A 24,051-nucleotide genomic window follows, 5' to 3' on the forward strand; every position below is an offset into this window, starting at 1 on the left:
TTACAGAAATTGTCCTCTTGAGGGCTCAGTCAGATGAGCGAATTTTTCACACATTATAGGCGTGGGGAAAAAAAAAATCGCACATTGCATGTAGAGAAAATCGCGTGACTGAGTGCATTGGAACTCAAATGTTCTATATTTCGCAGGTGCGAAGTTTATTCGCATATAAAAACCGCATATGTGACCACTTTCATTGGAAAACATTGGTTCTTATAGATGCGCATCGCAAATGTGCCTAACATGCGTGCACAAAAATGCTTGTCTGACTACATATTATACATATGTCTTACCAAGTCCTTGAAGCAGTATATGCAGAGTTTTTTGGACATGGAATAATCGCAGTTGTTGTTGGCTTTGTCGGAGGCCAATGGTATAATGTTGGTGATTCTTCACCTTTACAAAATTCTGGAAGGGAATAAATAACAATGAGAATGGGTTGTCAATGGTGCTGCATAAAGAATCAATTTACAAGCTGGTGAAAATTGTGCAACTTATGTAAAATCTATAAAAATATTGCACATGCCATGATAAATTTTTAATTTGTTAGGCATGTAAGACACATTTCTTTCCTTATACTACCTCATGGCTGGCGAAGGCATATACCAATATTTTTTGTGCAAAGAATGGTGCTAATCAATAAATTTGGTACATATTAGAAAAACAGTACAACCTGAAAAATCACAAAATTATTCAGATATCAACTGTGATTAAGAAACATTATTAGATTGGTATCACACTTTTTTTGTGCGAAAACCCCTTTTTAGTGTCTTAACGATAACATTTTCTTTGTGGTATGTTTTGGTGGAAAAAAAATGCTGTGTCCAGATGCTAACTGTAGGTAAGTACGAAATTATGAAATAATGTATTTTTTGTATTGGCCTCTTTTTCTAACTTTTGACACATTTATTGGGTCTATGCTGATCATAATAGTAATTGGGGAGCCACAGCAAAGGTTTTACTACTAATTGGGCCCGCAGTGACAGTCATATAGCTAAATGGGGCCACAGCAGGGATCCTTACTCTAATTGGGGCCACAGTGGGGGTCTTGCAACTAATTGGGGGTCACAGTACATGTACTATTACTTGGTGGGGCCACAGCAAACACACCATTACTGATTGGGGCCACAATGAGGTCTTATGTGTTAGTGGGACCACACTAGAGGCAATATTATTAGTGATCCAAAGTGGCACATTGTTACTTTAGGGGGGAACTGATAAATTAATTTAGGGATTGTGGCAGCAGGTGGGGAGAGTGTGTCGAAACAAGTCATGGCTGGAAGAATTCTCAGTGGACCCAAAGAGAAGAAAAACAATGATGACTCTAAACAGATATAACATCACCTGTGACCAATAGAGATAACTGCATTGTAACTGCTATCACTAGAAAAGATGTATAGTACTTGGCTCTGGTGCTGTATTTATGTTATGAGCTGAGATCAGGGCTGTATTTATGGTATGAGTTTGGCTCTGCTTCTGTATATAAGTCATAAGCTTAATTCTGGTGCTGTATTTATGTACTGAGCTTGGTTCTGATACTGCATGTATGTCATGAGCTTAGTTCTAGGGGCGTATATATATGATAGGACCTTGGCTCTGGTGCTATGCACTTGCTCCTTGGGCTAAAATTTGCCAGCCAGCCCCTGGCCATAATTAATATTGGACAACACACTATCTGATTCTCACGGATGTTTTAAAATGGAGTGGGCTACTTCCATCCATGGAGAATAACTGGAATAGCACATGCCACGATTTCTTATTTCACATCGTCCATCAATCCGTATGACACCTGCATGTATGAGTAGCCTAAACTGAACCTTAGGTTACATTGACACATACAGGAAATGGTACGAATTTTCCACAGTGGACAAAATGTTTTTTGTTGAAGATCAGCAGCAGATTTCACCCTTTCAATTAGGGCTCCTACCCACTTGCGTTTTTTTAACGCTGCGATGTAGGTGCGTTTTTTTAACGCGATTGTCAATGTTACTTCCTAATGTTAAAAACGCATTGCATAAAAATCGCAAAGCACCAACTTGCGATGCGTTTTTAACTTTAGAAAGTCCCATTGACAATCGCGTAAAAAAAATGCAGCAATACTGCAGCATTAAAAAGATGCAAGTGGGAAGGAGCCCTTAAAGGAGTGACGTTGGCTGTGGATTCAATTCAAAAATCAAAAGGGTGGATTTCGACACGGTTTTTGCTGCGGATTTTGGTGTACCCTTAAAATGTTTTTAGCTTTGCTGAATTGCTAGGATATGCAGAAAAAAGAATTGAGGCTATTCCAGTTTCTTTTTGCGGACTCGGAAATGGATGACGTACTGAAGCAAAAGAAAGGACACATTGACTACATACAGATGGCATACGGAACTATACATGCAACACATTCTAAGCTTTTATACACTCATGTGGCACTAAACGTAGGGTTCCACACCTCAGTAATTCTTTTCAAACTTGTAATACTGCATACTCTATACACTTACCAACTGGAAAAACCTCAATTGCTTGAAGAGTCAGGCCACTGGGTGAGCTCCCATTAATCTTTTTTAATATGTCGTCTTTTTCCAAAACAATATTATTACTGTTGTTGTATACCAGAAGGGCCCAGACGTAATAACTGCAAAGGTACATAAGTAATTCTGGTTATCTGCATTAGTTAGAATAACATGAAACAATTTTAGAACACTCCTTTCATGTGAAACATTGTAATAATAATAATAATAATAATCTTTATTTGTATAGCGCCAACATATTTCAATCTGTATTCAATCTTCAATCATCTTTTGTGTTGAGAAGGAAGAGACAACACTCTAAATAAGAGCTATGGTTGCCACATTTTTACAGTGAAGATAGTATCACAATTAGCAGTCATACAGCATAAAAACACTTTTTGGCACAAAATTTTAACCCATTCCAATCCACTGCCTGACATTTAAAGACATTCTGATTGAAGGCTGTACACAGCTCCGATGTCGTAAGACGTCTAGCAGGGTATTCTTATTGTAGATTACTGGCCGCTCTGTTATCGGGGGCCTCTCCAGCACATCACATACCGCAGTACTGGCTCTGGCCAGCAGACGGCACCATTGTATAATGGCAGAAAGAGAATGTCCCATAGGAAACCCTATATCCAACATTGGATTGCAAAGGGTTAATATGTTTCTGTAACTGTAATATACTCTCATTATTATACTAATGACCCTATAGCAGGCCTGCACAACATATATCCCATGGGCCACCATCAAAGAATTTCTGGAAGCCCGCGGCCTGACTATGATGTTAAAAGGCTAATCGCTAGCTGCTAGGGGTAAACGTTACTGGGTAAAGGACCTTCAGTGAATAATATTCATGTGATTGGCCACGTTGTGTAGCGAAGCAGGGGATAGTGGACGTCAGCTGCATGGCTTGAACATTGTGAGTAATACGCAGCTGACACCCGCTATATTCTCCCTTGCTGTGGATCAGATCACATGACTGTCATTCAATTCAGAGAAGTCCTTTAGGCCCAGGTAGGGTGGTGCAAGCAGCAGTGTCAATGGAGCAGCAGCGGAAGAATCTTTATAAGCTGCTTCAAAGGACAGGTAAGCATATTGCAATATATATATATATATATATATATATACTTACCTGCCCTTTTATATACTATGATGGTTTGTAACCTTACCTTAATAGAATAGATAGGTTCTTAGCAGCTCACGCTGTAAGCAAGCTGCTAAAAACCGATCTGTGGCCCCAACAGGTTTGCCCATTTTCAGTTGTGCAGGCCTACTTTATAGGAACAATCACTGCTTAAGGGTGGCATCACACGAGCGTGTTTTTGTGCGTACATAGGTGCGTACCTCTGTATGAGTAAAAACATGCGTGTATGTAGCTGCGTGCATTGTTTTAAATGGAGCCACGGCTGCTGCCGGCGGCTCCATTGAAGACAATGGTCTGCCGGCACCCCTGAATTGTTTTTCATGGAAGGGCTTTACATATAAGCCCTTCCCTGCAAAACAAGAATTTTAGTGCATAAAAATAAATAAATAAAAAAATGTACCTATCCGCCTCTGCTGTGTCCCCCGCGGGGATGAAGAACACATCTGCTGCATGTAGCAGATGTTTTCTTCATCCCTGCTAGTAAACAGAATTCCCTGCTGCTGCACCTGCCACATCTGTGACAGATGCAGCAAAGGAATTCTTCAATTCCCTACCGCAGCTGTCACACATGACAGCTGCGGTAGAGGATCCTGCTGTCGAGACCCTGTCATTGGATTTCAGAGAAGGGCTTTAAATATAAGCCCTTTCCTGAAAAAACAGTAAAAGTAGTGTAAAAAAGTTAAAAAAAAAATAGACACTCACCTTCCTTCAGCTGCCGGGGCTGAGCTGCGTCTTCTCTGCGCTGCCCCCTGCTCTGTAGTGCTGTACTTTGAGCAGGCGGGGATTTAAAATCCCCGCCTGCTGAAAGAGCTGATTGTGATTGGCTGAGGTGCTCAGGTGCTCAGTGAATGACAGCTGAGCGCTGTCTGTGATTGGTCACAGCGCTCAGCCAATCACAGGCAGCACTCGACCATTCATTGAATTCATTACAGTGACAGGACTCAAGCGGCTAGGCTGCAGTGGCGAAGAGGTAAGTATGTTTTATTTTTTACCACAACTAGGATTGATTTTCAGGGAAGGGCTTACATTTAAAGCCCTTCCCCGAAAATCACTGCGGAGAAGGGCCCATTAAAATCAATCAGAGAGCTTTGCGATTCTCTGCCACAGAGCTGTGGCAGGGGATTTTTTATTTCCCACAGGGAGTCCCCTTGTCACTTAACCCTGTGGCAGTGATTCAGTGATGAGGGGACTCTCTGCAGGGAATATTGACACAAACCATGGACCTATGCACACCTGTAAACCACGGACATGTGAACACAGCATAGGAAACCAATGGTTATAATAGATGCATGGTTATGTGCGCACGTATGTATGCACATAAACACGCGCATATATATGCACCCTTAGGCCTTAGTCACACGGGCGTTTTTGCCGCGATTTGCGGATCGCATGACGGATGCGCATCTGCAAATCGCGTGACCGGGCCGAAAAATCGCCCGAAAGAACTCTTCCTAGCCGCGTTTCAATAGAAACGGGCCGGAGCTGTCCAGCGCATTGAATTCAATGGAGCCGGCAATACAGCCTGCTCCATTGAAAGCAATGCGCTGCGGGCGATCTCACGATGAATTTTCGGGAAGGGCTTAAATATATAAGCCCTTCCCTGCAATTCATCCAGAAATGTGTAAAAATGAAAAAATATATATACTCACCTGGTCCCGGCAGCCGGAGTTCAGCCGCAGCCGGCGGCAGTTCTCCTGAACTGCTCTCTGTAGTATTCAGCAGCCGGGGATTTAAAATCCCCGCCTGCTGAATGAACTGCCTCTGATTGGTCACAGCCTGACCAATCAGAGGCAGCTCTCACTCACATCCATGCTATTTAATCATGCTGTGTCTGTGTCATTGTCTGCACGATTCTGGAGTGGGGTCCAGATCACACATGATGGTTTAAAAGCCCTTAAAAAAGAGCCCGTTACATGCTTGCAAATTTACCTTTGATTTTTGTTGTCTTCCACACCTCTGGTAAATCTTGCAAGATTCTTTGAAAAGCTAAGGGGAAAATAAAGCATTAGAATGTTAGAATTATTTCAGAAAACTGCATGTGTGTATTTCAAAAAGCAACATTTCAAAAGAGTTAAATCATCTATTGGACCGCTAGTGAAAGATATCCGCAGTGTTATACACCCAACAAGCAAACTCATGGTAGCACCTAGAAACTGCAATTCAGGCATTATGTGCACTTAGGTCTATGGTTCTTGGTTTGAAATTAGTGTGAGCTACACCTGCAATTACAAGCGCCGGCCAGTATGTAAATTTTTTACGACCGAGGTATACCATAACCTGGGCTTTCCTTTGATGCTCTCTCTGCTGCGAATTCTCAGAGATCTGCTGGAGATTGTCAGATACATGTCAAAAAATCTTAATTAAACTGTGCAAATAAGGCCTTAGGGTTTCCTCAAATATTCTACTAGAATAGAAGTGGAGTGTGTCATCAGAAATAACCTGTTGTATAAATCAAATCCTAATGTTATTCTTTTTCTTATGTTTGATGTTACAATCTATATTTTAAAACTTTTTAAAGTCCTGCAGTTCTCACCCTGACCACTAATACTAATAACAGGCTGATACTCTCTGTTCTGTCTAGAAAAATTTTCAGCAGTTATTTCAGACCGAATTGTAATGCAAGGTAAACACCATGTATATAGATAACACAGGATCACACCATTCACAATTAGTAAGGAAAGGACAAATTCCAGACATCCATTAGACCACTGAGATCCCATCAAGTGTTCTCTGACAGCCTGTAGCCCCTTAGAATGGTCAATATTTGTGTATAAAGAAGTGACGTAAAGGGTACCTATGATCACATTTTCAGTAGCAATCTTGACATTCCGTAATTTAAGTAAAAAATCAGAGGTGTCCCTAATGTAAGTAGGGCTATTGCTCACAAACGTTCTCAAAACACTATCTAGAAATCTAGATATGTTATTGAACAAGGAGCCTCGTCCAGAAATAATTGGGCACCCTGGCGGGTTAATCAGCCATTTATGTATTTTGGGGAGTGTGTACAAGACTGGAGTGACAGGAAATTTGATAAACAAAAAGTCCCTGAGAGGCCTGTCGATGACACCATTAAACATGGCGTCATCAAGAAAGGTTCTCAGGTCTCTCTGATAAGTACTTGAAGGGTCACAACTAAGCGGCTCATACACATCATTGTTATTAAGCTGAGAAAGAAAAGAATCTCTGGTGTGCTGCTTCTACCACCTATGTTTTGCTAATACCTATTTTGGATCCAAGGAGTCACGGATTCATTGGAGCGTGCACCGCTACAGGCCCTCCCTGAAGTGAACAAGTGAGTGGGATTAAATATTGCTGTGCTGCTATTTTTTTCCTTTTTTTGATTGCGCCCTTTTAAAAATAGTCTTAGTCTTAACCTAAGTTTATAACCTAGATATAATCTTACTCTTAGGCCCAATGCACACAGAGGTATTTGCATTGCAGACTCCGGAGCAGGCGTCCGCCTCCAGATTTTACAGCAAATGCTGCGCATAGACAATCGATTTTCTCACTCACGGAGGGAAAATCGCAGCATGTCCTATTCCAGCACGGTTTCCGCGGGGACAGCCTCCATTGAATGGAAGCCGTCTGATCCGCGGCTCTTACGCAATGACATTATGGAAGGGTGGCGAATTCTGTATCATCACATAGCGATTGCGTGGCATATTCTGTACTGCGCATGTGCAGCGGCGCACCACCTGGCACATCTGTTATACAGAATAGTCGACTGCAGACAGGTACGCAGGAGTCACAGGCCAGGCACAGGATCGGATCCTGCTGCGGGATCCCACTGCGGAATCTGACCCGGCAGTGTGCATTCGGCCTTAAAATGGATTAATTTTGCAAATATGTTACTTAAATTTACGCAAAAACCTTTCATAGATACTAAGTTATAGCTTGTATACTTTGTACAGGATGTTGAAACAATCAGTTTTCTCAGCAGGTAAATATAAAGTATAAGTAAATATAAGTATACACAAAAGAACTTTGTCCTCCCTTCCATGCCTATAAATATATGTCATAAATGTATATCATCTGCAAAATCAGCACCATGTACCAATTATCAATGTAAAAGCAGGGCCCTCCTACACCAAGGTAGGAACACCCATATTCGGCATGAACTCTATGAATGTATAGTCCTCATATTTCTCTTCTCAATCATTAATGTGGAGGCAGCTATCATACAGAAATTGACTAAAAAGTTTGGTAAGATATTGCATTTTTCATAAATAATAGTTGAATCTCTGCAAAAACAAAAATATTGAACAGATAGCTCTAATACTATGGGGGAGATCCACTAAGCTAAATGTTTAGTGACTCTTGTTCAATTTGCAACAAAAACCTGACATAACTACCTTGCGTCAAATTTATATGTTTTTGACAGATTTTGCGCCTCACTAGACAGTTTTGAAAACTGTCTAGAAAAGAGGGCATGGCTTAGAGGGATCTTAAAATGCACCAAATTGTGCTGAAATTTTACCAAAATTTTGGGACAACATATGAGTCTAAAGTAAGCCGCTAAAGAGGTAAATTAAGGAAAAGTGTCTAATATGTCTAGCAAAACAAGATATATACCACAGCATTCACAGCTGTAGTAAATGTGAAGCATCTTCCGCCTTCCTGGTCTCAATGTAAGATTGTAATAATCAATCTCCACCATTGTATATATAATATAATTCAGTATCCCATCAATGAATATCCCAGTCCAGTGAACCCATGTGTTTTTCTGTCTACTTTCTTACCTGTTATTCACGATTGTCTGCACATCTCTGGCATGCCGTGCACTTCCATTTACGTGTGTAATGCTGGAAAAGAGAATGAAATTATAACAGAATAATCTTCTAAGATGAAATTCTGAATTTTGCAGCTAATCATTTTCTAAACATAAATTGAATGAAGATACAACCAAAATTTGTACAATCTTCATTTTAAGCACGAGTTTAAAATTAACATTAATCCCTTCCATTTTAAAGGCCCAGACATTTCTAAGTGATTTTTATCAATTCCACATTGTGCGCCAAAAATTGTAACAAACTTTTTGGCACAAAAACAATCATAAACTAAGCCACCTTGTAGGTGGTATAAAATTAAACAGAAGTATCTAAAGATACATCAGAATTATCATGCAGCATGAGCCACTCTGATTAATGTGGCGCATTTTACAACTGTCTAGTCTAAGTTTGCACTGTCAGACTATTAGACAGTATTAGGCCTCATGTCCACGGGGAAAATCAGATCCGCTGCAGATTCTCCATGGAGAATCTGCAGCGGGTCCCTCCTGCCCCGCGGACATGAGCGCTGAAATTAGCAATTTAAAAGAATTTACCTATCCGGCGCGGGCGACGAAGCTCTGCTCTTCCTCACGGCCGGATCTTCATTTTCGGCCGGCGGATGAATTCCTGACGCCGGCGGCACGTCGCCGGCACGTCGTCGACGTGCCGCGCGCATGCGCCGGGCACATCCGCCGAGCCGAAGCAAGGGAGATGCGGCGGTGAGGAAGAGAAGAGCTTCGCGGTCCGCTGCGGGTGAGTAAATGCTTTAAATTCCTATTTTAGGTCTCCCGCGGATCCGGACGGCTTCCATAGGCTTCAATAGAAGCCCGCGGGAGCCGTCCCCGCGGGAGACCCGCATGAAAATGGAGCATGGTCCAGATTTTTTCATGCTCCATTTTTTTTCACTTTTATTGACGATCCGCGGGTATTTATGTACCCGCGGGTGGTCAATGCATCCCTATGGGGTGTGGATCCGCGCGCGGGAGATCCGCTGCGGATCCTAAATCCTATTTTCCCCGTGGACATGAGCCCTTAGTAAATCTGTATCATTGTGTATACACATATTTCTTGGAAAGCAATTCATTTTAATGTGCATTGTGTAATGTCACATCTCCCCTGTAGTGGTCACTGCAGGAAAACTAAGTGCCTATAAACACCTTCCTCTGGTGATAACTGCTGATCAAAGGGGACTAAAGGGTCACTCTGGTAAAAACACATTTTTCTATACCTGACCCCCTCACCTGATTGTCTGTCACACTCTGAATGTCTCCTCTGTGTATTCTAGTCACTTTCCTGTACTGCAGCCCCCTGTCAGGCACTGCAGGCCCCCTGTCTTGATGGTGATATTTTCTATTTTCACTTTTAATCAGTTCGATGATGCATCAGACCAACATTAGTTAAGGCTATATGATTTTTGTCTGCAGGGGGGATAGTTTAATTTTCATTAACCTAAATAAGTTACAGACCATAACTATACAGTAAAGAGAATGAGCTGTGATCTCCCCTATTATAACTGTGTGACAGGAGATGTGTGATCATCATCAATAACTGTGACAGGAGTACTTTTCTGCCACTCAACACAGTTGCTGTGGTTGCTCGATGCAACAGCATCACATGGACTGAGAAATTGACTAGAAAATAAATCCATAACCCCAAGTTGATCTGAGCCGATTGGAAGTGAGATGACATGACCAACTGAAAAAAAAGAGGCTGGGAGTCTCAGACAGAAAGAAATAATTAACCAAGGTAACACTAGCTCATTTATATATACACAATGAATAAACAATAATAATCACGGAAGAGGCTCTTTAACCCATTAGTGGCACGCCCAGAAAATCTCCGGGGCTTGCTGCACTGACCATGCAGTTAAACCCCGGAAGGTTTCCGTGGACAGCTCCAGTGCTGAAATGTGCTGAGCACTGAGATGTCAGCTGAATTTCTGGGGTTTTTACTGCATGGGGAGTAAAAGGGACTGTTGTGACAGCTGTGGGAGGGGACCGCATAGCACTCCTATTGATTTCAGTGCTCGGTCCATTCACAGAATTCTATGAATGGACCGAGCGCTGCGTGTGATTGGCTGAGCATTTAGCCAATCACACGCAGTCCTTTCAGCAGGCAGGGATTTTAAATCCCCGCCAGCTGAAAGAACATGATTACAGTGCCGGGACCCGAGCGGAGGCACGCGCCTGAGCCCTGACAGCGCAGGGAGGTAAGTATGTATTTTATTTCATTTTTTACACTTGATAGAAATTTTTTTCTGCGAAGGGCTTATATTTTAAGCCCTTCCCAGAAAATTACTGCGGGTGAGCCAGCTTACTATTGCCCTCAATGGGGCCGCCGACAGGTCGGCGGCTCCATTGAAGTCAATAGGAGTGCTACACGGTCCCCTCCCGACACTATAATTATGTTCTTTCAGCAGGAGGGGATTTAAAATCCCCGCTTGCTGAAAGGGTTGCGTGTGATTGGCTGAGTGCTCAGCCAATCACACACAGCGTCGGTCCATTCATAGAATTTTATGAATGGACCAAGCGCTGTGTGTAATTGGCTGAGTGCTCAGCCAATCACAGGCAGTCCTTTCAGCAGGCGGGGATTTTAAATCCCCGCCAGCTGAAAGACCATGATGACAGTACCGGGACCCGAGTAGAGACACGCGCCTGAGCCCCGGCAGCACAGAGAGGTAAGTATGTATTTTATTTTATTTTTTACACTTGATAGAAATGATTTTCTGCGAAGGGCTTACTATTGCCTTCAGTGGGGCTGCCGGCGGCTCCATTGAAGTCAATAGGAGTGCTACTCGGTCCCCTCCCACAGCTGTCACAACTGTTGAGAGGGGATTCTTAAGTCCCCTTGGTGAGTCCCCTTTACTCTCCACGCTTGTCTGAATGCACTCTTTACTCCCCACGCTCCTCTGAACGCACCCTTTACTCTGCAGAGCAGATTTTAGCGGGAATAAGTTTACACTGTGGTAATTAAGGTCCCTCAATAAAGAGTGAGTGAAACCAATTCTTTTTTAACATTATTGGGCCGGAGCGCAGAATATTGTTTGGCTTCTGACCACATCCTACAGTTTTACCGCCAGATAGGACTTCTAGCCCGTTGTGTAATTTATCCCTTGTGCAGTCTTTTGACCAAATAGACTGTTGAAATTTCCTCAGGAATACCTACAAGATGAGTGGGATAATGGCAAACAGAAAGCATAAGATTGTCATTGCTGCACTGTTTGAAAGTGGTGAAGAAGAAAGCGATATCAGCTACTAAGAAAGTGACAGTGACCAAGAAAATATCAGCAGCAGTGATGGGAGTGACAGTGGGGAAGAACTGCTTGAGAGCGCAGACATTGAGCTACAGAAAAAAACATTGGAGGCACTTCAGCACCATTTTCAGTGGACCAAATGGGAATGTAACCCTGCAGAACAGCCCAGTCGAAAACCTTATTTTTCTGGTTTTGCAGGTGTTTGTGCACCACCTTCTTCAACTGCTTCAGCTCTGCGATGTTTTGAGCTTTTTTCACCGACGATTTTGTATGCAATATCATCAGAGAAACAAATAGGTATGCAAAAAATTGCATAAATGATGCAGAAGATATGGGAACAGGAGCAGAAGCGAGAATTCGATTTTGGTCGGACGTGTGTGAAAATGAGATGCGGCTTTTTTTAGCTTTAATTTTGACAATGGGCTTAATTAGCAAGCCGGAATTGAAGCTCTATTGGTCCAGAGATTATATATTCCAGACCCCTATTTTTTATGAGACAATGTCTCTAAAAAGATTCCAGCTATTACTTAGCTATCTACACTTTGCAAATAATGAAGAAGCAGACAGTAATGATCGCCTACGCAAAATTAGGCCACTACTAGAACTTCTTCGTAATTCATTTAGTAAAACTTATATTCCAGAACAAAATATTTCCGTGGATGAAAGTCTAATGTTGTTTAAAGGAAGGCTAGCGATGAAGCAGTATATTCCGCAAAAGAGAGCCAGGTTTGGGATAAAAAAATTTTTTTTATGCGAGTCGCTATCAGGATATGCCTGGGACTTTTTCATTTACACTGGACAAGGGGAAGAAACACGGAATACAGAGAGTAATTCACAGAAACTGATAAGCCATGCTTCAGCGACCAAACTCGTGCTGTGCCCAGAACTTTGTGGGAAAGGCTATGTCGTTTTTATGGCCCTATGCTATTCCATGAGCTGCAGCAGCATGGTTTTGGAGCCTGTGAAACCGTCGACTTACGGAGGAAGGAAGTGCCTAAAAAATTGAAGTCTGCCAAATTGGAAAAAGGAAACATACTTTGCTATACATCTGGAATTTGTGCTGCAATCAAATGGCGAGACAAAAAAGATGTGGCAATGTTATCCACATATCACAGGGGAATAATAGGCAACACCCGAAAACAGACAGGAATATCAAAGAATTGGTGAGAAAACCTTACGTAGTCATCGAGTACAATGCAAACATGGGTGGAGTTGACAGATTGGACCAAAAAATAAAGCCATACAAATGCCTCAGGAAGAGCGTCAAATGGTATCGGAAGCTATTCTTCCATTTCCTAGACATCACTCTTGTGAATGCCCATATTGTGTATGTCAAAAGTGGTGGAGAAAAATGCCGTCTCCTGCAATTTAGGCATAAATTAATTCATGGACTTCTAGAGAAGTATACGATGGAAAGGAAACCAGCCCTGGGAGGAAGACCCCCCCCAAAACAGACCCACCTGCTCGTCTTACTGAAAGACATTTCCCATCTCATATCCCACCCACACCAAAGAAGAAGTTTCCCGAGTGTGCCGAGTTTGTCCCGGAAGGAAAGAAACCAGATGGGAATGCAAGCTTTGTGGGAATATCGCATTACATCCAGAAGGTTGCTTTGAGACGTATCACACCAAAAGAAAGTATTAGAATTTCTTGATAGATTTTTTAAATTTATGAATTCTTTTATTTTATTTTCCAAAATTGTTATAATCTATTCTTTCTTTACAAAAAAATATTGCAAAGCGATTGTTCTGTTCCTTAATAAATACTTGTGTGAGAAAATTGCATTGTTGATTCATTTAAAAAACCTGCCCTCTGAGGCACGACATGGTAACAGTAAACCTGCCACTCAAGGGGTTAAAGAATAAGGGCCCACAGGAATTTACTTATGCATTCTATGAAACAATAATTTTAAAAAGATGATTAGATTATTATTGTTGAAGAATTTATTTTATTTATTGAGGAAGTAATTTAGGAAAATTACAAAATGAGGGACTCAGTTGCAAAAATGAGTGCAAGAAAGGGGATGTGTTGTAAATGCAAATTAATTCATTTCTTTCTGTAATTTCTTTGCACACAATTTCAAAACTGAAATCAGCAGCTACATTTTTATCATAGCGCCAGGAATCACTGTAACAAAAGGGAGGTTTCAAATACCAATCAATTACAACAATGTTAATGTAAGTGGGTTAGCAATTATCCCTTTGGTATACTGGACAATGAGTATATAAGAATGGCAAGTTATCCCAACTTATATCCTATATGTGTATATGTAGACACAGTTCTTAAAAATGTTTCAAAGAGTACAGTAAATCCAGGTTATATTGCATCTATAGGCCTTAGTCAGACGGGCGTTTTTAGCCGCAATTTGCGCATGCGCATGCGTCCAGCGATTTTATAAAACCATTGCTTTGCAATGGTATCGGACACATGAGCACTTTTTATGCGCTCGTCCGATAAATTATAGAACAGAAATCACAGATCGCACCTATCTGCGATTCCTGTTCTCTTCTCTATATGCGCTCAATGGGGCCGGCGGCAGCAGCGCCGACCCCATTGAGAACATATAGAAGACAAATCATTCTTCTCTGCCACAGCTGTAACAGCTGTGACAGAGAAGAACGATGTTTGCCCATTGAATTCAATGGAGCCAGCAATACAGCCGCTCCATTGAAAGCAATGGGCTGCCGGCGTGCGCGGGGTGAATTGTCGGGAAGGGCTTAAATATATAAGCCCTTCCCTGCAATTCATCCTAAAATGTGTTAAAATAAAAAAAAATTGTATACTCACCTTTCCGCTGCAGCCGGAGTCCAGCCGCGGCCGCTGTCAGTTCTCCTGAACTGCTTCTCGGCACTATTCAGCCGGCGGGGCTTTAAAATCCCCGCCTGCTGAATGATCTGCCTCTGATTGGTCACAGCCCTGACCAATCAGAGGCAGGTTTCACTCACACACCCATTCATGAATGCATGAATGGGTGAGTGACTGCTGCCTCTCAGCGCTGAGCCAATCAGGGGCAGGTCTGACTCACATCCATTCATGAATTCATGAATGGGTGTGAGTGAGACATGCCTCTGATTGGCTCAGCGCTGAGCCAATCAGGGGGCAGGTCTGACTCACACCCCCTTCACACCCACTGCAGGACGGCCGCGCGGAGCTCCGGCTGCCGGGAGAAGGTGAGTATATATATATTTTTTATTTTTACACATTTTAGGATGAATTGCAGGGAAGGGCTTATATATTTAAGCCCTTCCCGACAATTCATCCCGGGCTCGCCCGCAGCGCATTGCTTTAAATGGAGCCGGCTCTATTGCCGTCTCCATTGAATGCAATGCGCTGGACAGCTCCGGCCCGTTTCTAATGAAACGCGGCTAGGAGCAGATTTTCGGGCGATTTGCGGGCGACTTGCGCGCACCCGTCACGCGATTTGCGGATGCGCATCCGTCATGCGATCCACAAATCGCGTGAAAAAACGCCCATGTGACTAAGGCCATAGAGTGTATCACAGTGCAATGGTAACCCTTCTATCAAAAAACATAGTAGTGCTTACCTAATATTTACAACATAGACCGTGTAGTTCCAGTTCCGGAATGTGACATTCAGCTGAAAAATGCAAAATTTAATATTAGGTCAACTTCAAATGAAAGTCTAAAGACTCATTTACACAGGCACAGCATATCACACAAGTGTTTTTTTTAAGCACGCAGTACACTGTATTGAATCCACACTGATTTATAGTGGGGTATTCAGACAAGCGTATTTTTTATGTGACTTTTGGTAGTGTGAAAAGAAATGCTGAATGTCCTATTTTGGTGTGTATTAAGCACCAAAATTGCCCATTACAGCAGTGGTGCTGCATACATATACAGTGAATGCATACGAAACCTGTGTATTTAATGCGTATTTGCGCAAGAAATGAATGAGCTTTCTTGTGTTTTTTTATTGCACCTCTGGGACCTGCATCTATCTCTAGTTCTGCACCCACTATCCCAAAACTCAACGGGAGTCACAGAACCACAAAGAACAATAACTTATGCTGTTTCCACAACTCCTTATTTATGGAAACCACCCATAGCTCACAGTGCTACACTGTTTCCATAACTCCCAATAACTTCAATGGGAGTTATGGAAACAGCATAGCAATGCCTACTTGGATGTTTTCACAAGTCCCGACCACCCACAGATGTCACAGGCCAGGGGAAGTAGGGGCAAAACTAGTTATATGTGTGAGTCTGCATGTAAGAGACTTTCATAGCATATCCTGTTTATAAAGTATCAGATGGGAGAGCCCTTTTAAAGCATTTTGAAAATGTAAATAATTTTCCCAAGCACATGTTACAAGGGGAAATTGCCTTTAGGGTGCAGTCACACAAGCAATATTTAAGCACATGTATAGGCGCATGTAGAAAAATCGCATGACTGGGTCCATTGGCACCCATATGTTCTATCTTTTTCAAGTAAAAATCGCACATGTGACCGCTTCCCTTAGAAAGCATTGCTTCTACGTAGATTTTGTTTTAAATCACGCCTATACATGTGCTTAAAAATCACTCATGTGACTGCACCCTCAGGCCTTAGTCAGACGGGCGTTTTTAGCCGCGATTTGCGCATGCGCATGCGTCCGGCGATTTTATAAAACCATTGCTTTGCAATGGTATCGGACACATGAGCACTTTTTATGCGCTCGTCCGATAAATTATAGAACAGAAATCGCAGATCGCACCTATTTGCGATCTGCGATTCCTGTTCTCTTCTCTATATGCGCTCAATGGGGCCGGCGGCAGCAGCGCCGACCCCATTGAGAACATATAGAAGACAAATCTGTAACAGCTGTGACAGAGAAGAACGATGTTTGCCCATTGAATTCAATGGAGCCAGCAATACAGCCGCTCCATTGAAAGCAATGGGCTGCCGGCGTGCGCGGGGTGAATTGTCGGGAAGGGCTTAAATATATAAGCCCTTCCCTGCAATTCATCCTAAAATGTGTTAAAATAAAAAAAAATTGTATACTCACCTTTCCGCTGCAGCCGGAGTCCAGCCGCGGCCGCTGTCGGTTCTCCTGAACTGCTTCTCGGCACTATTCAGCCAGCAGGGCTTTAAAATCCCCGCCTGCTGAATAATCTGCCTCTGATTGGTCACAGCCCTGACCAATCAGAGGCAGGTTTCACTCACACACCCATGAATTCATGAATGGGTGAGTGACTGCTGCCTCTCAGCGCTGAGCCAATCAGGGGCAGGTCTGACTCACATCCATTCACGAATTCATGAATGGGTGTGAGTGAGACATGCCTCTGATTGGCTCAGCGCTGAGCCAATCAGGGGGCAGGTCTGACTCACACCCCCTTCACACCCACTGCAGGACGGCCGCGCGGAGCTCCGGCTGCCGGGAGAAGGTGAGTATATATATATTTTTTATTTTTACACATTTTAGGATGAATTGCAGGGAAGGGCTTATATATTTAAGCCCTTCCCGACAATTCATCCCGGGCTCGCCCGCAGCGCATTGCTTTAAATGGAGCCGGCTCTATTGCCGTCTCCATTGAATGCAATGCGCTGGACAGCTCCGGCCCGTTTCTAATGAAACGCGGCTAGGAGCAGATTTTCGGGCGATTTGCGGACGACTTGCGCGCTCCGGTCACGCGATTTGCGGATGCGCATCCGTCATGCGATCCGCAAATCGCGTGAAAAAACGCCCGTGTGACTAAGGCCTCATTCTGAAAGCCGATTAACAAAAAACATGTTGATCGGTGCTTAGTACTGCCATTCACACCGGGTAGAGGATGCCGGGTTTTGGAATGAAGAAATGTGTATGTCAAATCTACCTTTGAGGTAGTATCATGTGTATCATTGTTACACAGTTTTTAACTGTTCATATGCATGGCAACTTTATATATTTTATATGTAGATATTACAATGTATTTATGATGCAAAAATACTGCTTCATTAAAGCTTCATAACACTGTGTTATGTTTAGGCAGGGCCTGGGGGGGTTGCTTGGTGTTCTTTGAATCACTGTGTCATACACCGCTCCCTCGGGTCCTGTACTAGGTATCATTACAGTATCTATACAATCTTGGTTCAGAGTATTGCTTTAAAGAATGGTATTCTGAGGACACTAACTATGTTCATCAAGCATTGTAAAACAGCAAAACATAATATGTACAAATGTAAAAAAAAAAAAGGAAGAAGACAAGGATAAGGAATAGAAACCAGGAGAAAGGATAAAACAGGAACACGCATGCCTCAAAATAGAGGACCAAGGCATTTCAGTCCCAGCATGGGACCTTCCTCCGAAACGCATTGCTGAATACATTTTTTTCCACTACATCTCCTGGCCTAGGTTCTCCCTTTTTAAGTGCACCATGGTAGCATTTTATCTTTTCTCCTGGCTCCTGTTGAGGCTTTCCTTATTCCATTCTGGGCTGGCTGCCACTGTGCTGACAGGTTCATATATGTGTTTAACCGCTGCACAGCTTTAGGACGTACCAATATTGCTTAGATGTGATTATTTATTCAGAACCCTCTGCACTATGGAGTGCTGTTTCTGTAAATTTTTTAAGGATAAAGAATAGGAAAGCACAAATAACAATGGAAATTGAAGTAGTAATGAGAAAGGAAAGGGAAGACCTATCTCTATGCCCATATAAGGAAGCAGTAGAAGGCTATAAAGAAAGGTATGTAATTATGCAGCAAACAGCACTTGGTAACCCAATTTCCTCTCTAGTACACTGTCAGTAAGTGCAGACAGAAAAATAATGCAACATAGACAAACTATCACACAATTGCAACTACCACTTCAAAGCCACTGTAGTGATGAGAAGAAAGACTGATGGCCAAGTGTCTGAAGAATGAGATGCAGAATTTTTTTTTTATCATTTAGCGAAGTGTTATTCCTTACAGTTTTAAGTACATTATTATTTCTAAACTTTTTAGTCAATTTTTAAAAAGAATATTCTGTACTAGGTGTAAAGAATTTAGGAAGGTGACTAGAGATGAGCGAGCGTACTCGGAAAAGCACTACTCGCTCGAGTAATTTGCTTTATCCGAGTATCGCTGTGCTCGTCCCTGAAGATTCGGGTGCCGCTGCGGCTGACAGGTGAGTCGCAGCGGGGAGCAGGGGAGAGCGGACGGGAGAGAGGGAGAGAAAGATCTCCCCTCCGTTCCTCCCCGCTCTCCCCTGCATCTCCCCGCTCCGTGCCGGCACCCGAATCTTCAGGGACGAGCACAGCGATACTCAGATAAAGCAAATTACTCGAGCGAGTAGTGCTTTTCCGAGTACGCTCGCTCATCTCTAAAGGTGACCAATCCTTTTATGTAGAAGGCTCAACATATTAGAATCGTCTGTTGGTATATTTTACTGTATATGAATCACATCTTTAAAATACACGTATACTTACCCAACTTGATACCAAGCTTTGGACTTTTAGTTCATCATTATTAACATCACTGACCACAGTAATGGAGATCCTATAAAATGTCCCACCTGTACAGAGACATGATAATTGAGTTAGGAACTGTTAAGAACTTTACAAGTGCTAAACAGACATTGAGCTGACATTAGTAAATATCTGATCCTAAAATTATGATTTTAAGGTTAATATGCAACTACTTGCTTTTCACACTCAGGATTTCTAATACAGTAATGTTAGTAGAAATGTAAACTACGTATCTAGCAGCTCAAGATGAAATGCTTCTATAGGTAGAATATGGATTATATGAGCACAATAACACAACACCTTGCTGTTATAGGAATGTTTATGGCTGGATATTTGGAAGATCTAGTTCCTATTAACCAGATTGGAGTCAGGAAGGAATTTTTTCTCCATAAGTAAGGGAAATTGAATTCTACCTCATAGGGTTTTTTTTACTTCCTCTGGATTAACATTGGGGGTGGGGGGTGTTGCAATAGGCTGAACTGGATGGATATGTCTTTTTTCATCCTTATATACTATGTTACTATGTTAATGTTCTATTGAAAAAAATGACATATATGAAATAATATAGCATATCCTGGCCTTAAATAAAATATTGAATTCCTCAATGTATTTGCGTAATAATTAACAAAGCGCTTTTATCACTTTTAACCTTTTCTAGTTCACCATCTGACGTCTTCCTACATTCAGATTGAAACCTGTGCAGCTCTGATGTCGGAAGATGTCCGGCAGGGTATTCTTACTGTATATTGCCGGCTGCTCTGTTGTTGGGGGCCTCTCCAGCGCATCACATACTGCAGTACTGGCTCTAGCCAGCAGATGGCGCCATTGTATAATGGTAGAAAGAGAAAGCCCCATAGGAAACCCTGAATCTTGGATTGCAAAGGGTTAAAGTTATATCTGAATGCATAATTTCCACCTTTTACTACAACCAGGACTGTCTGCTCTGAAGAACATGGCTATGGTCTTGTCACTAATAGCACCTGACTTAAATGGTCTACGGCGAACTTTCTTTTTGACGCTAAAAGAACATTGAAGATGAAATAAAATATACATATGGAATTCTAGAAGATGCTAGGAAATGGGGCTTAGGTAATAAAACAACAGAATTCTAAATTGTATTTTTGTAATTGATTGACTGATTACATGTACCGTAACTACTCCAACTTGTAATCTACTATACTGTGCATCCCACTTACAAGCATTTTTATAGGCATATTTTGTTTGGAGTGAAGCCAAATAAAAGTGTTTTTGATACCTTAAATTTTTTTTAAGTTTTAGATTTATATTAGAATCTCAGTGAATTTTCTTTTTTTTTTTTAATTTGCATTCTTAGTTCTATTTAAATACAATACATGAGATTCTGAATATAGTAATCTATGTTGCTAGATTAGGTGGCATTGAGTAAATTTCATCATCAGGTACAACCAACTACACTTTGAGGAGACTGCAAAGAATGTGCCAATCTAAAAAAGAGAAAATACTACTATCGATTTACATTTCATTTCATATCTTCTAGTGCAATGGTTGACTATAAAGGGATAATAATGAAACAAATAAAAACATATTTTATTCTGTTTTCTTCTTTTTCGTTTACAATTTTATATCAATGCTATGGGCAATAAAATGGCTTTAGAAAAGCTCTTTTATGTTACTTATATAATTGTTGCTTTTATCATTCAGAACGACCCTTACACAGGTCTCCTTGTGAATGTGATCTAGTAATGCTATAACTACCTGTGGGATGAAAACTAACAGTAGTTTCAAGTTGTTTTAATTAACAAACAGCATAAGGCCTCCTTCACACAGACGGATTTCCGCCGCGTAATTCGCGGCAAAAATCCGCTGCGTTGCCCGCAGCTATTAGATTCTATTGAACCTAATAGCTCAGGGCACACGGTGCGGAATTCCGCCCGTGAAATCTCCCTTCATCACCCGCGGCATGCTCTATTTGCCGCGGGTGTACGTGCCGACAGCTTCCATTGCAGTCAATGGAAGCCATCCGTTCACGCTATCTTCTGCTGTAGCACAGCGGAAGATAGCGTGAAAACGCTTCCCCGCCTACCGCCGCCGTGTCATATGACGCGGCGGTGGGCGGGGAAGCGTCATGCGGGAGCGAGGACGCCGGATCCGCAGGTAAGTATGGGGTCTCCTGGGGGGCGCCGTAATGGGCTCCGCCGCGGAATTTTGCGGCGGAGCCCGTCACAGCCGTGTGCAGCCGGCCTAAGAATTATTTTGGTATTTAACTGGAAACCAATAGTGTAATAAATTATAATTCTCAGTTTTTTTCAGGGATTAAACTGATGGCAACCTCTATGTGCAGTTTAAGGCCGAAATCAGACAAGCAATTTTTTGTGCACACCCATGTACTAAAAAATGCACTCCACAGATCTGTCAAATGTGTGTGACCGAAGCTCTGTGCAGTGGCAGAGGAGCACGATGCTATCCCATTGTTTTCAATGGGGCAGGCGCTGCTACAGCCCCATTTAAAGCAATGGGATGAAGGCAACCCCCGCAGGAAGTTTCAGGAAAGGGCTTGTAATATAAGCCCTTCCCTGAAAATAAGTCCTAGCTGCTATAAAAAATAAGAAAAAAATATATATACATCACCTAGCAGTGCTGCCGGGGCTCCAGCGCATCTTCTCTCTGGCTCCCCGCCACTCTTCTGTAGCATTTCTTCTGGCCGGGGATTAAAAAATCCCCACCCCCTGAAAGAACTGCTTCTGATTGGCTGAGCACTATGACCAATCAGAGCAAGTACTCAGCTGTCATTCATTGAATGCTACAGAAGAGTGTCGGGGAGGAAGAAGACACGCCGGAGCTCTGACAACGCTACTTGGTGATGTATATATATATATATTTATTTTTTACAGCAGCTAGGACTTATTTTTAGAAAAGGGTTTATATTTTAAGCACTTCCACGAAAATCCCTGCAGAGGTCGCCTTCATTCCATTGCATTCAATGGGGCAGCAGCAGCGCCGGCTCCTTTGAAAGCAATAGGATAGCATCACGGTTCGCTGCCACAGCTGTGACAGGGGATTTCTTCGTCCCCGCGGGGAGTCCCATCATTACTGAACACTGTGACAGTGCTGTTATTTCCAGCTTCAGTGCAAGGGTTGGTTTGTCTGATAGAGGCTGCTTTACCTTTTGCTAATTGTATGTATTACACCTAGCACTTTATCCTTGGGTTAAACTTTATAGTGCCTTAAGTAGGATTTTTTATTTAAGCTCTATTATATAGATTATTTGCAACAGTTTGTGACCTTTTTAGATGTATTCAGGTATTCATACAGGGGAATTAGACTAAGGCAATGGAGGTTCAGTTTGGAGCCTCTGGTGCAGATCTAGCAGAAAATCCCAGAAAACATATACAATATGCAACATTATTTTGCCCAGTAATGATGGTTATAGTCAATGAGGTCCATTCAGCGCTGTTCCGCTCTAGCATGTGCCTGATCCGGTGGTTCTGGTATTTTCATTTTTCAGCTCTGGGGACAGAACCCAACAACAAAAATATGTAGGAGCCCTAGTCATAGATATGAATGGGGCCTAAATCGTTTTTGGATACTATTATTGTTTTTACTTTTGTGCTTATTTTGTCATAAATGTCCCTTTAATAAAATGTAAGTGATTTGATATGCAGCATAATTATTTTCTGAATACTATTACTAATGCTAATCTACAACAAGCACATTTAATACTACTTCAAATTTCTTAAAGCAATCATCTATTGAAAAACATTATAATGACTATCATTAAGGGGGTGGTCTAGTCTATTGAGATACATCTACATACTGCTGTTAACCTCCTGTGCACAGAAGCAGGCAACGTCAGATGAGATGAGATGACTGCAAGAACACAGCAGCACCGGTGAAGCCAACGTAATTGTATCAAATGGTCCATTGCTAACAAACTTTTGACCAGTGTTATTAAAATAATCTTCTTGAAGTACAGACTGATGTGAAAGACTAGTTCCTGGTGCGAGAGAATTCTCCATTATAAGCTCTGTTACTTGAGAGTCAGAAAATCCAAATGTGGCTGACCCAAAACTTGCAGGAAGATGCTTATTATCCATGCTTGTTTCCGTTTGCTCACTGTTTTCCTCAATGCTAACCGGCCTTTCTGGAACATCATCAATGGTTGTAATTTTCCAATAATTCCACATAGTATTTATTAATGAGCTTGGAGTCAGAAAAGAAATCTGGGCAGAAGTTTCATCACTCTGGATCTTCGTGTTTGAAGACAGTAGCACGGTTTTTGTTGCTTGCTGATGACCATTATTCATCAAATGGAGTTGAAACGTAGGTGATAAGTGATCATATGCCAGTGGGGGTGTTGCAATATAGCTGCTGTATACTGCTTCTGAGAACTCTGCCTTACTCAGAAAATTAGTTTGCTCCAAGGAGTTATCATTGAAGGCACTATTTGCAGTTGAGATACTGATCTCACTTGCCTGGTATGTCATATCTTTAGCATGCAATGTACCCTGATGTATGGTAAATTCTGGATGAACACTTTCCTGTTGCTGCTGTTCGTCAGGATTAACCACAACCTGAATTGTGCATGGCACAACTTTGATTTTGACAGTTCCAGCAGAAGACGTTTGACTAGCATGGGACTGTCTTTCCATGGAACTGCTGATAACAGTTTCCCCTAAAGGTCTTCCATCACTTATAGATAACAGGGAAGAAAGGTTTGATTGTGTCATGTTTTCTAAACTTCTCATATCTAAGTAGTTACTTGTAGATGTATTTGATTCAAAGCTGTCATTACCAATTGACTTTGATGGCAAATCATTTAATTTAGTCTTTGTTGGGGCCAGGTTAAGTTTTGTGTTAATATGTGAAAATTCCTCATTCTCTGCATTGGATTCAACTAAACGATTTCTGGATACTAAATACAACTTTTCAGCTTCCAAAAAATCATCATCTCCAGAAAATTCCATTATGTCAACATGTTTTTGGT

The 24,051-nt window shown here is 42.0% G+C and overlaps 1 protein-coding gene across 5 annotated transcripts in view; it reads right to left on the reverse strand.

The window, feature by feature from the left end:
- Positions 1-24,051, reverse strand: part of ADGRG6 (adhesion G protein-coupled receptor G6) — a 192,144-nt gene that overhangs the window by 53,946 nt on the left and 114,147 nt on the right. For all 5 annotated transcript variants that reach the window (XM_066595973.1, XM_066595974.1, XM_066595971.1 and 2 more), the window contains 6 exons: positions 19,050-19,135; positions 15,203-15,255; positions 8,376-8,438; positions 5,566-5,622; positions 2,481-2,614; positions 291-405 (listed from right to left, as the gene is read on the reverse strand). In XM_066595973.1, the coding sequence (XP_066452070.1) occupies positions 291-405; positions 2,481-2,614; positions 5,566-5,622; positions 8,376-8,438; positions 15,203-15,255; positions 19,050-19,135 (508 nt within the window). The remainder of the gene's footprint in view (positions 1-290; positions 406-2,480; positions 2,615-5,565; positions 5,623-8,375; positions 8,439-15,202; positions 15,256-19,049; positions 19,136-24,051) is intronic.

This window comes from Eleutherodactylus coqui, chromosome 3 (genome assembly GCF_035609145.1).
Source record: "Eleutherodactylus coqui strain aEleCoq1 chromosome 3, aEleCoq1.hap1, whole genome shotgun sequence".
NCBI lineage: Eukaryota > Metazoa > Chordata > Amphibia > Anura > Eleutherodactylidae > Eleutherodactylus > Eleutherodactylus coqui.